Source organism: Dysidea avara, chromosome 13 (genome assembly GCF_963678975.1).
Source record: "Dysidea avara chromosome 13, odDysAvar1.4, whole genome shotgun sequence".
NCBI lineage: Eukaryota > Metazoa > Porifera > Demospongiae > Dictyoceratida > Dysideidae > Dysidea > Dysidea avara.
Window position 1 is genome coordinate 1,061,562 of NC_089284.1, and position 13,030 is coordinate 1,074,591.

At 38.8% G+C, this 13,030-nt stretch overlaps 1 protein-coding gene across 6 annotated transcripts in view; it reads right to left on the bottom strand.

The window, feature by feature from the left end:
* Positions 1-13,030, bottom strand: part of LOC136242377 (GPI transamidase component PIG-S-like) — an 89,321-nt gene that overhangs the window by 14,664 nt on the left and 61,627 nt on the right. For all 6 annotated transcript variants that reach the window (XM_066033791.1, XM_066033792.1, XM_066033790.1 and 3 more), the window contains one exon: positions 2,946-3,074. In XM_066033791.1, the coding sequence (XP_065889863.1) occupies positions 2,946-3,074 (129 nt within the window). The remainder of the gene's footprint in view (positions 1-2,945; positions 3,075-13,030) is intronic.

Sequence of the window (13,030 nt, forward strand, 5' to 3'; positions counted from 1 at the left end):
AAGGACCCATTGTTGTCTTGACATACAGTAAGATTCTTCCTCTTCAGCTACTTGAGATTGGGATGCTGGAACTGTTGGAGAATCATCCAATACAGACTCAGCAATTCTGATTCTTTGTGACAACTGTGGAGAGTTGTTGGAAACCCACTTCCTAAGGTTAAAGCCACCTTCTGACATTATTCTCTTTGATGTACGATAAACCTTGAGAGTTCTTTCAATGCTTGCCTCACATCTTATAATTCTTCTTTGATATTCAAAGTGAAACAATTTTGTATATCTAACCCACTTAATACTTCATGATTTAATTGAAGTTGTCTATGAAACACATTAAGACGGGACTTATTTCCTCTGTGGGGGGAGCGGTGGCTAACAATTTGTTGGCTTCCTTGATTAATTTTGTGGATACACTTGATGTCCCCCTCGGACTGCCTTCAGTCTTTCATATTTTTCACCACACTCTTCCTCGCTCATTGCTGATAATTCTGCAAACAATTAGAACAAAAACAGACGGATTCGTTAGGACAATGTTATCACCTTCTGTGGTGCCTATTGTCACCCAGCACCAAAGAATTCTAGATTTGTGTGTCTTCTTACCTAGACGCATCAGATATTGTCTTCCTTAACTTTAGGATCGGTGTCATGCCCCATGTTGGGTGCCAGATGTTCTAATTTAACAACAGAGACTTGTCCAATTTCACGACCAAACTTTGGCACATGGTATGATCACATGATATCACGCGCACACATACATAATTAAATTATAACAATAATTATACGGCATTTCTCTACACCTTCAGGCAAGCGTAACTTGATAACAGCTAATGCTACAGGCTTGATATTTTCACTGTTCAACATTGCTTCGGCCTGAGAGGTACAATGCATTCTCCATGGATGAATCACTGTCCTCCTTTGTGCTCCATTCATCTTTGTTGACAGCGAAAAGTGTCAATTTGGCGGTAGGCCATATGGTTTCCCTTCGTAATGGAAATTGTGCGTAAAGTGGCTACTTTGATTGCAGAGGTGCTTTTCGAACAGTTCTTGATTCATAATGGTGTGTAATGGGTTGAACATAGCTGACAAAGCATAATGGATACTTCACTTTTCAGACAATAATTGATAGCTCGGGCTTTCTTCTGATGCAGTATGCATGGCTTCACCAATCATAATAATTCTATTTTACAAAAAATATTAACAAACAAGTACACAAAAAATTGGAATTTTCAACTAGAGTAGGGACCATATTAAACACATTGATAAAAAGTACTGAAACAAGCTGGAATAGCGCACAATATTATATTACAGTAAAACAATAAGAAGTGTTATATCTCTACTGTATGATATCTTGAGCACAGTAGGGTTATGACTCTTCTTATTGTTTAACTGTGATTTAATATTGTGCTTTACTCCAGTTTGTTTCAGTGCTTTTATCGATGTGCTTAATATGGTCTCTACTCTAGTTGAAAATTTGTGTACTTTGTTTTATATGAATTCTTTGCGGGAATTTTGGTTTCTCCATATGTTGAAATACCTCATTTAGCTATGTGATTGGGCAACTGAAGCCCCCTTACATAGATATGTATGGGAAGGACTAGCAATTTTAGCAGAAAAAGTAAATTTCCTGGAATACCAAGCATTCCTCGCAAGGCTTTGCACTATTTGCCACAAAACAGCACAGCACTAGCCAAAGATTTTAAGATGATACGGTCGCACTGAATATTTGCAGCTTTCCTAGCATCTACCTGAGATGTGATGGTCACTTCTGAATGCTCCACAGTATGCTTGAAGTTTCCAGCCAATTCTATACACTTTGATGTAGGGCTGGGGGGATAGTATGAATATATCGGAATAGTATCGCTATCATAACTTTAAAGCTCAACATGTACGTCTTGTTGGAATAACTGCACTGTAGTGTACACTGACCTAAGGTGTTGATGAACGAGTTGTCATACAGCATCTCAGCTGTGTGGCTTCTGGTTGCAGAGATGGGTCATTAGTATGTAGGATTGTGTGCACATCTTCCAGACTATCACATTATGGGTAGCTCCAGTGTCCAACTGACAGTTTATAGTGGTGCTCCCTAGCTCATGGTTGAAACACAATGGTACAAAGAACTGTCCTTTACAATTATGTTTAACAGCTCCCACATGCTCAACAGTGTAAATCGCTTCGTCACTCTCTGGCATTTCATCATTCCGTGTAGTCACAAAAAAATCATCTAACTTCTCAAAAATCTTGCTGGGAATCTCCTTGTCAGCATCGGTGAGCTCTAAACGTGAAAGGATTTGCTAGCACTCTTCCCATCACTGTCTTTAATGCTGCTGCTTATCTTCGCAGGCTAGTTGCAAGGCAATGGCAAAGTTGTGATAGGCTGCTTTGAACGCCTTCCAATTCTCTGTAACATTCCCAGTGCAGTTCATCGTGTCGGGGGTAGGCAGTTGACGATTTGACATCTGAAATAACAAACAGTTTGCTTCTGACACCATGTTTCACGTTCACAAGTTCATAATTCTAATAATTGTCACACAACGATTGGTACGCATGCGCATTATATACACATGACACGTAATTGTCACGTAGTATATATCCCTAACAATGCTGATTGAGGTGCTAGAAATGAGTCACTTAGCCATTCCGACCCAGCACTTATTTACAATCATTATTATTACTATTAACACTTTACAGTGACCAGCACTGAAGGTCTGCCAGCAACATGTGCTGCAGCCTTAGGAAGACCTAATTACAAGAACTTAGACTTAAATGACTTATAGCTAACAAGGTGTAACAGAAAAGGAGCCAAAGTAAGGAAAAACATCCCTCCAACCCCAATCAGTAAGTATTGTGACAGAGAAAAAGTGGTCTGGCCACACAAGGCTAGTTTTATTTTAAATTGGAGTTCTACAAGCATGTACTGTGCACACACACAACACACACATACAGTACAGTACCTCTTGCTGAATCTTGTCACTGATGACCATGTTTTTCACCTCATCTAGCAGCCGAAGAAGTGACTGTAACGTTGTCAATGTAAATGAAACACACTCCACCATCTTTGCCTCTAGCATTCTGTCTGTTTGCTATAAGCAGCAAAACAAAATACACAGTAAGAAAATACCATCAGAATCAATTAATAATAACCAAATGTTAATACAACAAGGCTGAGCATTACGGAATGAAAAATCAACTTATAACAAAAGCATATTAATTTTACAACCTAAAATCACTGTACATACTCACAAGCCATGCATAAAAATGTAGTGCTGCACATTAACAAGCTATGACATGAAATGAGTTACACAATACAGCTTAAAACAATTTTAGCATTAACCATGATAGTGGGTTCATAATAGGATCACCCATGTTTTTTTCAAAAATCCTAATAGAACGCACACCTAAAAACCACCATGAAAAGCATCCTTCAACCCAAAACAACCCTCTGGTGGTTCTTTACAATGAGTATAGGTCCACTAGTAAGTATCAAGTGAAAAGGAAACATTATGTGTATTTCAGACAAAACTGAAATATGACCATTTGTTCATATTCTTATTATTCATAATATTATTCTTTCACAGGCATAGCGAAGTTTACAAGGAGAATCATGGAATAAAAAAGTAGCAAGACTTGCTGAATGGATCATTGTGTGTGTCCATGACCTATTTTTGATTTAGTTTTTAGGATGGAAACAGCCCAAACCGGGCTGTTTCTTCCTGCCAAAATGCCACTACACTCGAGAAGCCATACAAGATTGCACTCAAAGTTAGGTTTTTTGGTGTGCGCTGCTTGTGGCTAATAGAATCTGTCTATTAAACTCGGTATAGGCCAGGAAGCTTAATCTGGGCGGATGACCTTGTTGCAAGGTGGCTTTTTCGTTCCGTGATTATTGTACGTCGGCGGGTTATCCAGATTAAATACTCTAATAGAGCAGTCATGTAAATACTCTAATAATGCAGTCAAGTGTATAACAACAATCCTTGCACCGAATTTGACAGCTATTAAAGGCACCAGTAATGTAAATTGTAGCTCATATTGGGAGACTCTCAGTCTGTATGCACATTGCGCATTTGATCAGTTTCATGTGTGTACTGAAACAGTAACAGCATCACTATGCAGAATGCAAAGTTACACTATTCACCACAGTCTTCATTATCAATCAAAGAAATCCAAATTATTTTGTACACATGATATTGTAGTCAATAGCGTGAGAAGATATTGCTGAGGAGATGATGTGTTCCAACAACTTGCAGCAAATACTAGTCAATGATATAGGTCTATAGTTCGATGGATTAGTACGCGGGCCTTTCTTGTATACTGGTGTTACATATGCCCTCTTCCAGTCTGAAGAGAGTTCACCCTGATGTACAATGCAGTCAAGTGTATAACAACAATCCTTGTACTGAATTTGACAGCTATTAAAGGCACCAGTAATGTAAATTGTAGCTCATATTAAAAGACTCTCAGTCTGTATGCACATTGCAATTTCATTAGTTTCATGTGTGTACTGAAATATTGACGGTGTTACTATGCAGAATGCAAAATTACACTATTCACCACAATCTTCTTCATAATCCATTACTGAATTAATAAAAAGTACACAAACTACAGGGCTGTAGATGAATAAAAAATTGGAAATTTTAAAATGAGAATAGGGACCACAAAACAAGAAGGGATCGCTGGGATGGTAATGTAAACCACAAATCCCTATTTTGACTCACTTCAAAATGACAGAGCATGTAACTAAAGATTTATGAGAGAGAGTCAAAATAGGGAATTGTGGTTTACATTACCACCCCAGCAATCCCTTCTTGTTTTGTGGCTTTTATCAGCGATCCCTATTCTCATTTCAAAATTTCCAATTTTTTATTCATCTAGTATTTTATACTGCATTTGCCTGAACACATCAGTGAGAGTCAATCACTAGAAAATTGGCAACCAGTTTCATGACTACAACAGGCTGCAGCAGCTGAATTCTTGGAAGTATCGTGTGTCTGTATGATGTTAGGATGCTTGCAAGAAGTAGTTTCCATGTAAACAATAGGTTTTGAGTGGAAAGAAAACTCCTTGTGACTGAATTAACTGCATGGGAATTTTAACTTTCTTGTCAAGTATTTTTTTTGTGCCAACAGTACTTGAATGTATAACCTATCTTTAAAAACAATTAAAAACTTTCACTGTTTGACTCTCAAGTGAATAGTGGGCAGAACAGTAACAAAAGTGATCTGTATTGAACTGCAGACATTCTAAATAATTAGTGTAATTATCCGATCGAAACTTGCAACCTACTGTAACCAACCGTAACTTGTTTTAACTCACCATAACCTGTTGTAACCTATAGTGACCTGTTGTAACCCCCAGTGACCTGTTGCATGTAGCCTATTGTAACCCTCCGTAACCTGTTGTAATACCCTCCATAACCTGTTGTAACCCCTCCGTAACCTGTTGTAACCCCTCCATAACCTGATGTAACCCACCGCAATCTCTTGAAACCCACCATAACACACGGTAACCTGTTGTATCCCATTGTAACCTATTGTAACCCTTCATATGCCATTGTAAACCTGCTGTATCCCATTGTAATCTGTAATAATCCACATTTGTAACCAACTGAAAGCTGTTATAATGAACTGTAATACTTTGTATGGTACAAAAATATAACTATACCCAATTCACAACCATACTGGTAGCAAGAATTGATGTAATACTTGAGGATTAAAGAGAAAATGCTGGGTAATCATGAGAAGAAGCAGTGGTGAGAGATGACTATACGTACATTTATGTGCTTGGAAATCAAGACACACGATAGTGTGTTGTGCGGCCCAAGAAGCCGGCGCGCAACACCCGTGAATATATTGACAGAAAGAAAACGCAATTTTCGCACCTCCTTAGCTCTGTGCTGCCTTGATGAAACAAGACGATTTTTACTGTGGAAACTCCCTCCACATTCAGCACTCTACATTCCAAATTTGAGCGTAATCGCTTCACGCGTTCCCGAGATATGCGACTTCAAAAATTAGCTTAGTTTCCTTGTTTTTTTATCTTCTTATTGTTCTTCCTCTTTTCGCACACTTACAAAAATTGCTATAAAACACGAACGCCATATCCGATTGCCTTGAAATTTGGCACACAGAACGGGGTATGAGGGCGCATCTCGGTACCAACTTTGGCTGCAATACGATAAACAGGCAAAGAGTTATGAGCGATTATTCACGAAAAATAACACCAAAATGTTGTCATGCCTACAGCATAAACCACATATGGGAAGAAGCTGAAAATCGGTGGGTGAATAGGTTAACCATTCATCCTCAAGCCTTTGGTGGTTTGAAAGAAATCGAAATAAAAAACCAGGAAGATACAACGAAAAAACCAACAGCGTGTAACAATTACGTAATCGAGATTAGCTATTAAAAAACGACTACTTGCCACGCCAACCAGATAAACCGCTTGAGGTAATGCTTTGAAAATCACTGTACAGATGGACTAATCATCTTAGAAAGGCTCTTCAATGGTGTAGAAGAATCAGACTTAAAGCCACGGAGTTATAACACGAAATCTAACTTGGTGCAGCAAGTGCGAGATCGAGATACTCTAATAGAGCAGTCATCCTAATAGAGCAGTCACCCTGAAGAGAATTCATGAGATCAGCTAGAAACAAGTAACATGGATAGAGATCAGCTACAAACAAGTCAACCTGTAGAGAGATCAGCTACAAACAAGTCACCCTGTAGAGAGATCAGCTACAAACAATTCACCTTGTAGAGACATCAGCTAGAAGAAGTTACCTTGTGGGGAGTTCATGCAACTGTGGAAAGAGATAGTTCAGCTAGAAGAAATCACCTTGTAGAGTTCAACTACAAAGAAACCACCATGTAGAGAGTTGAGCTACAAACAAATCGTTCTGTAGAGAGATCAATAGAAGAAGTTACCTTGCAGAGAGTTCAGCAACAAAGAAACCATCATGTGAGAGTTCAGCTGCAAACAAATCACCTGTAGAGAGTTCAGCTACAAACAAATCTCCCTGTGGAGAGATCAGCTAGAAGAAGTTCCTTGTAGAGAGTTCAGCTTCAAACAAATCACCCTGTAGAAAGATCAGCTATAGTATGCTCACGTTGAGCTGAATCCTGAAAAATAGCTAAAAACTAAAAGTGGATTTCTTCTCAACAGAGTTAACATTTCAGCCAACCAGATTATTATTGGTAATAGCAAAATTGTCAACAACAGGAACATACGGTTTGGCTCCGTTTGGAAAAGGCTTGTAATGGACACTGTACTTATATGGCTTCCCATAGGAAATGTATTGTGAACATTTTGATTGGCCGTATATATTATGTCAAACATTTGAACAACAAAATTTTGAAATATTTTTAGTGGGTCAAGCAGTACTACACATGAGCCAAATTTCAAGATGGTGTGTAATTGCATCCATGAGTTATTAAATGTTTTTGAGGATTCAGCTCAACGTGAACATACTATAGGAGAAGTCACCTTGTATAGAGAGTTCAGTTACCAGAAACTATCATGTAGAGAGCTCAGCTACAAACTAGTGACCTTGTAGAGACATCAGCTAGAAGAAGTTACCTTGTAGAGAATTCAGCTACAAAGAAACCATTCTGTAAAGGGCTCAGCTGCAAACAAATCACCTGTACAGAATTCAGCTACAAACAAATCACCCTGTAGAAAGATCAGCTAGAAGAAGTTACCTTGTAGAGAGTTCAGATACAAAGAAACCACCATGTAGAGAATTCAGCTAAAAACTAGTGACCCTGTAGAGACATCAGCTAGAAGAAGTTACCTTATAGAGACTTCAGCTACAAAGAAACCATTCTGTATAAAGCTCAGCTGCAAACAAACCACCTATACACAATTCAGCTACAAACAAATTACCCTGTAGAGAGATCAGCTAGAAGAAGTTAACTTGTAGAGAGTTCAACTACAAAGAAACCATCATTTAGAGAGTTCAGCTTCAAACAAAAACGAATCACCTTACAGAGTTCAGCTACAAACAAATCTCCATGTAGAGAGATCAGCTAGAAAAAGTTACCTTGTAGAGAGTTCAGCTACAAAGAAACCATCATGTAGAGAGTTCAGCTGCAAACAAATCACCTGTACAGAGTTCAGCTACAAACAAATCTCCCAGTAGAGAGATCAGCTAGAAGAAGATTCCTTGTAGAGAGTTCAGCTACAAATAAATAAATCTGTAGAAAGATCAGCTAGAATAATTTCACTTTGTAGAGAGTTCAGTTACAAAAAAAACCACCATGTAGAGAGTTCAGCTACAAACTAGTGACCTATGTACAGAATTCAGCTACAAACTAATCACCCTGTAGAGAGATCAGCTAGAAGAAGTTATCTTGTAGATAGTTCAGCTACAAACAAATCACCCTGTAGAGCGATCAGCTAGAAAAAGTTACCTTGTAGAGAGCTCAGCTACAAAGAAACCATCAGAGTTCAACTTCAAACAAGAGAGTCCAGCTACAAACAAATCTCCCTGTAGAGAGATCAGCTAGAAAAAGTTACCTTGTAGAGAGTTCAGCTACAAACAAATCACCCTGTAGAAAGATCAGCTAGAAGAAGTCACCTTGTAGAAAGTTCAGTTACAAAGAAACCACCATGTAGAGAGTTCAGCTACAAACTAGTGACCTTGTAGAGACATCAGCTAGAAAAGTTGCCTTGTAGAGAGTTCAGCTACAAAGAAACCATTCTGTAAAGAGCTCAGCTGCAAACAAACCACCTGTACAGAATTCAGCTACATACAAATCAGAGATCAGCTAGAAGAAATTACCTTGTAGATAGTTCAGCTACAAGCAAATCACCCTGTAGAAAGATAAATTAGAAGAAGTTACCTTGTAGAGAGTTCAGCTACAAAGAAACCATTTTGTAAAGAGCTCAGCTGCAAACAAATCACCTGTACAGAATTCAGCTACAAACAAATCACCCTGTAGAGAGATCAGCTAGAAGAAGTTACCTTGTGGATAGTTCAGCTACAAACAAATCTCCCTGTAGAGAGAAATCAGCTATAGAAGAAATTACCTTGAAGAGAGTTCAGCTACAAAGAAACCACCATGTAGAGAGTTCAGCTGCAAAGAAGTCACCCTGTAGAAAATTCAGCCACAAACAAATTGCCCTGTAGAAAGATCAGTTAGAAGAAGTTACCTTGTAGGGAGTTCAGCTACAAAGAAACCATTTTGTAAAGAGCTCAGCTGCAAACAAATCACCTGTACAAAATTCAGCTACGAAAAAATCACACTGTAGAAAGATCAGCTAGAAGTTACCTTGTGGATAGTTCAGCTATAAACAAATCTCTCTGTAGAGAGATCAGCTATAGAAGAAATTACCTTGAAGAGAGTTCAGCTACAAAGAAACTACCATGTAGAGAGTGAAGCTGCAAAGAAATCACCCTGTAGGAAATTCAGCCACAAACAAATTGCCCTGTAGAAAGATCAGTTAGAGGAAGTTACCTTGTAGAGAGTTCAGCTACAGAGAAACCATTCTGTAAAGAGCTCAGCTGCAAACAAATCACCTGTAAAGAATTCAGCTACAAACAATTCACACTGGAGAGAGAGCATCTAGAAGAAGTCACCTTGTAGAGTATTTAGTTACAAAGAAACCACCATGGAGATTTCTGTAATCAATATATGTATTATATATATAATTTGTACATTTACTGATAAAATATTTAAAGTACATCCACTTCATCTTTTCTTCTTCCTGTGGAAAAGAAAAAAAAGATAGGTTAAAACAGTCCCAAAGCCGGCCTATGGCCGGCTTTGGGGTATACAAATACAAAAAGAAATGAAATCTAATCAAAAACAGCCAAGCTGTAAAAAAGCGTGCGGCCCTAAAAAAGGCTATGGTGAAAAAAGATGTGAAATCCAAGGTGGCGGCCAAGAAATGGCTGATATGGTAGGTTAATGGTAAAAATTGTAATAACAACAATTCAGGTGAATTTTTGTGCCGCTTGGTCCATAGCCTTTTTCAGGGCCGCACGCTTTTTTACAGCTTGGCTGTTTTGGATTAGATCAAGACACACGGTAGTGTGCCGTGCGGCCCAAGAAGCCGACGCACAACCCCGTGAGTATATTGACAGGAAGAAAGAAAATGCAATTTTCGCACCTCCGTAGCTCTGTGCTGCCTTGATGAAACAAGACGAATTTTGCTGTGTACATTCCTTCCAACTTCAGTACTCCACATTCCAAATTTGAGTGAAATCGCTTCAGGCATTCCTGAGATATGCGACTTCAAAAATTGGCTTAGTTTCTTCGTTTTTTTCTTCTTATTTTTCTTCCTCTTTTCGCACACTTACAAAAACTGCTATATAACGCAAACGCGTTATCCGATTGCCTTGAAATTTAGCACACAGAAGGGGGGTATAAAGGCACATATCAGTACCAGCTTTGGCTGGAATACCATAAACAGGCAAAGAGTTATGAGTGATTATGCACAAAAATAACACCAATATGTTATCACGCCTACAGGGTAAACCGCGTATGGGAAGAAGTTGAAAATCGGTGGGTGAATAGGTTAACTATTGAACCTCAAACCTTTTGTGGTTTGAAAGAAATCGAGCTAAAAACCAGGAAGATACAACAACAAAACCAACAGTGTGTAACAATTACGCAAACGAGATTAGCTAATAAAAACGAATACTTGCCACGCCTACCAGATAAACTGCTTGGGGTAATGCTTTGAAATTCCCTGTACAGATGGAGTAATCATCTTAGAAAGGCTCTTCAATGGTGTAGAAGAATCAGACTTAAGCCACGGAGTTGTAACACGAAATCCAACTTGGTGTAGCAAGTGCGAGATCGAGATACTCTAATAGAGCAGTCATCCTAATAGAGCAGTCACCCTGAACAGAATTCAAGAGATCAGTTAGAAATAAGTAACCTGTATAGAGATCAAATCACCCTGTAGAGAGTTCAGCTACAAACAATTCACCCTGTTCAGACATCAGTTAGAAGAAGTTTTCTTGTAGAGAGTTCAGTTACAAACAAATCACCCTGTTGAAAGATCAGCTAGAAGATGTCACCTTGTAGATAGTTCAGTTACAAAGAAACCACCATGTAGAGAATTCAGCTACAAACTAGTGACCCTGTAGATACATCAGTTAGAAGAAGTTACCTTGTAGAGAGTTCAGCTACAAAGAAACCATTCTGTAAAGAGCTCAGCTGCAAACAAATCACCTATACAGAATTCAGCTACAAACAAATCACCCTGTAGAGAGATCAGCTAGAAGAAGTTACCTTGTAGATAGTTCAGCTACAAACAAATTATCCTGTAGAGAGATCAGCTAGAAGAAGTTACCTTGTAGATAGTTCAGCTACAAACAATTCATGCTGTACAGAGCTCAGTTAAAAGAGGTTTCCTTGTAGAGAGTTCAGCTACAAACAAATCACCCTGTAGAGAGATCAGTTAGAAGAAGTTACCTTGTAGATCGTTCAGCTACAAACAATTCACCCAGTAAAGAGATCAGCTAGAAGAAGTTACCTTGTAGAGAGTTCAGCTACAAAGAAACCATCATGTAGAGAATTCAGCCGCAAACAAATCACGTGTAGAGAGTTCAGCTATAAACAAATCTCAGATCAGCTAGAAGAAGTTTCCTTGTAGAGAGTTTGCTACAAACAAATCACCCTGTAGAAAGATCAGCTAGAAGAAATCAACTTGTAGAGAGTTCAGCTTCAAAGAAACAATCATGTGAGAGTTCAGCTACAAACAAATTGTCCTGTAGAGAGATCAGCTAGAAGAAATTACCTTGTAGAGAGTTCAGCTACAAAGAAACCATCATGTAGAGAGTTCAGCTGCAAACAAATCACCTGTAGAGAGTTAAGCTACAAACAAATCTCCCTGTAGAGAGATCAGCTAGAAGAAGTCACCTTGCAGAGAGTTCAGTTACAAAGAAACCACCATGTAGAGAGTTCAGCTGCAAACAAATCACCTGTAGAGAGATCAGCTAGAAACAAGTCACCTTGTAGAGAGTTCAGCTAGAAGAAGTCACATTGTAGAGAGTTCAGCTACAAAGAAACTACCATGTAGAGTGTTCAGCTGCAAACAAATCACCTGTAGAGAGTTCGGCTAGAAACAAGTCACACTGTAGAGAGATCACCTAGAAACAAGTCACCCTGTAGAGAGTTCAGCTTGAAGAAATTACCTTGTAGAGAGTTCAGCTACAAACAAATCACCCAGTAGAAAGTTCAGCTATGAACAGATCACCCTGTTGAGAGTTCAGTTAGAAACAAGAAATCCTGTAGAGAGATCACCTAGAAGTATCACCTTGTAGAGAGTTCAGCTACAAAAAAATCCCCTGTAGAGAGATCAGCTAGAAACAAGTAACCCTGTAGAGAGTTCATCTAGAAGAAGTTACCTTGTAGAGAGTTCAGCTATAAAGAAACCACCACCATGTAGAGAATTCAGCTGCAAACAAACACACTGTAGAGAACTCAGCTACAAACAAATCGCCCTGTAGAAAGATCAGCTAGAAGAAGTTACCTTGTAGGGATTTCAGCTACAAACAAATCACCCTTTAGAGAGTTCAGCTACAAAGAAATCATCATGTAGAGAGTTCAGCTATGAAAAGATCACCCTGTAGAGAGTTCAGCTAGAAGAAGTCACCTTTTAGAGAGTACAGCTACAAAGCAACCACCATGTAGAGAGTTCAGCTGCAAACACATCACCCTGTAGAGAATTCAGCTACAAACAAATCGCCTTGTAGAGAGACCTGCTAGAAACAAATCACCCTGTAGACAGACCAGCTAGAAGAAGTTACCTTGTAGGGATTTCAGCTACAAACAAATCATCCTGTAGAGAGTTCAGCTACAAAGAAATCATCATGTAAAGAGTTCAGCTATGAAAAGATCACCCTGTAGAGAGTTCAGCTAGAAGAAGTCACCTTTTAGAAAGTTCAGCTACAAAGCAACCACCAAGTAGAGAGTTCAGCTGCAAACAAATCACCCTGTAGAGAATTCAACTACAAACAGATAGCCCTGCAGAGAGTTCAGCTAGAGTCAAGTCACCCTGTAGAGAGAATCCTGTAAAGAGTTCG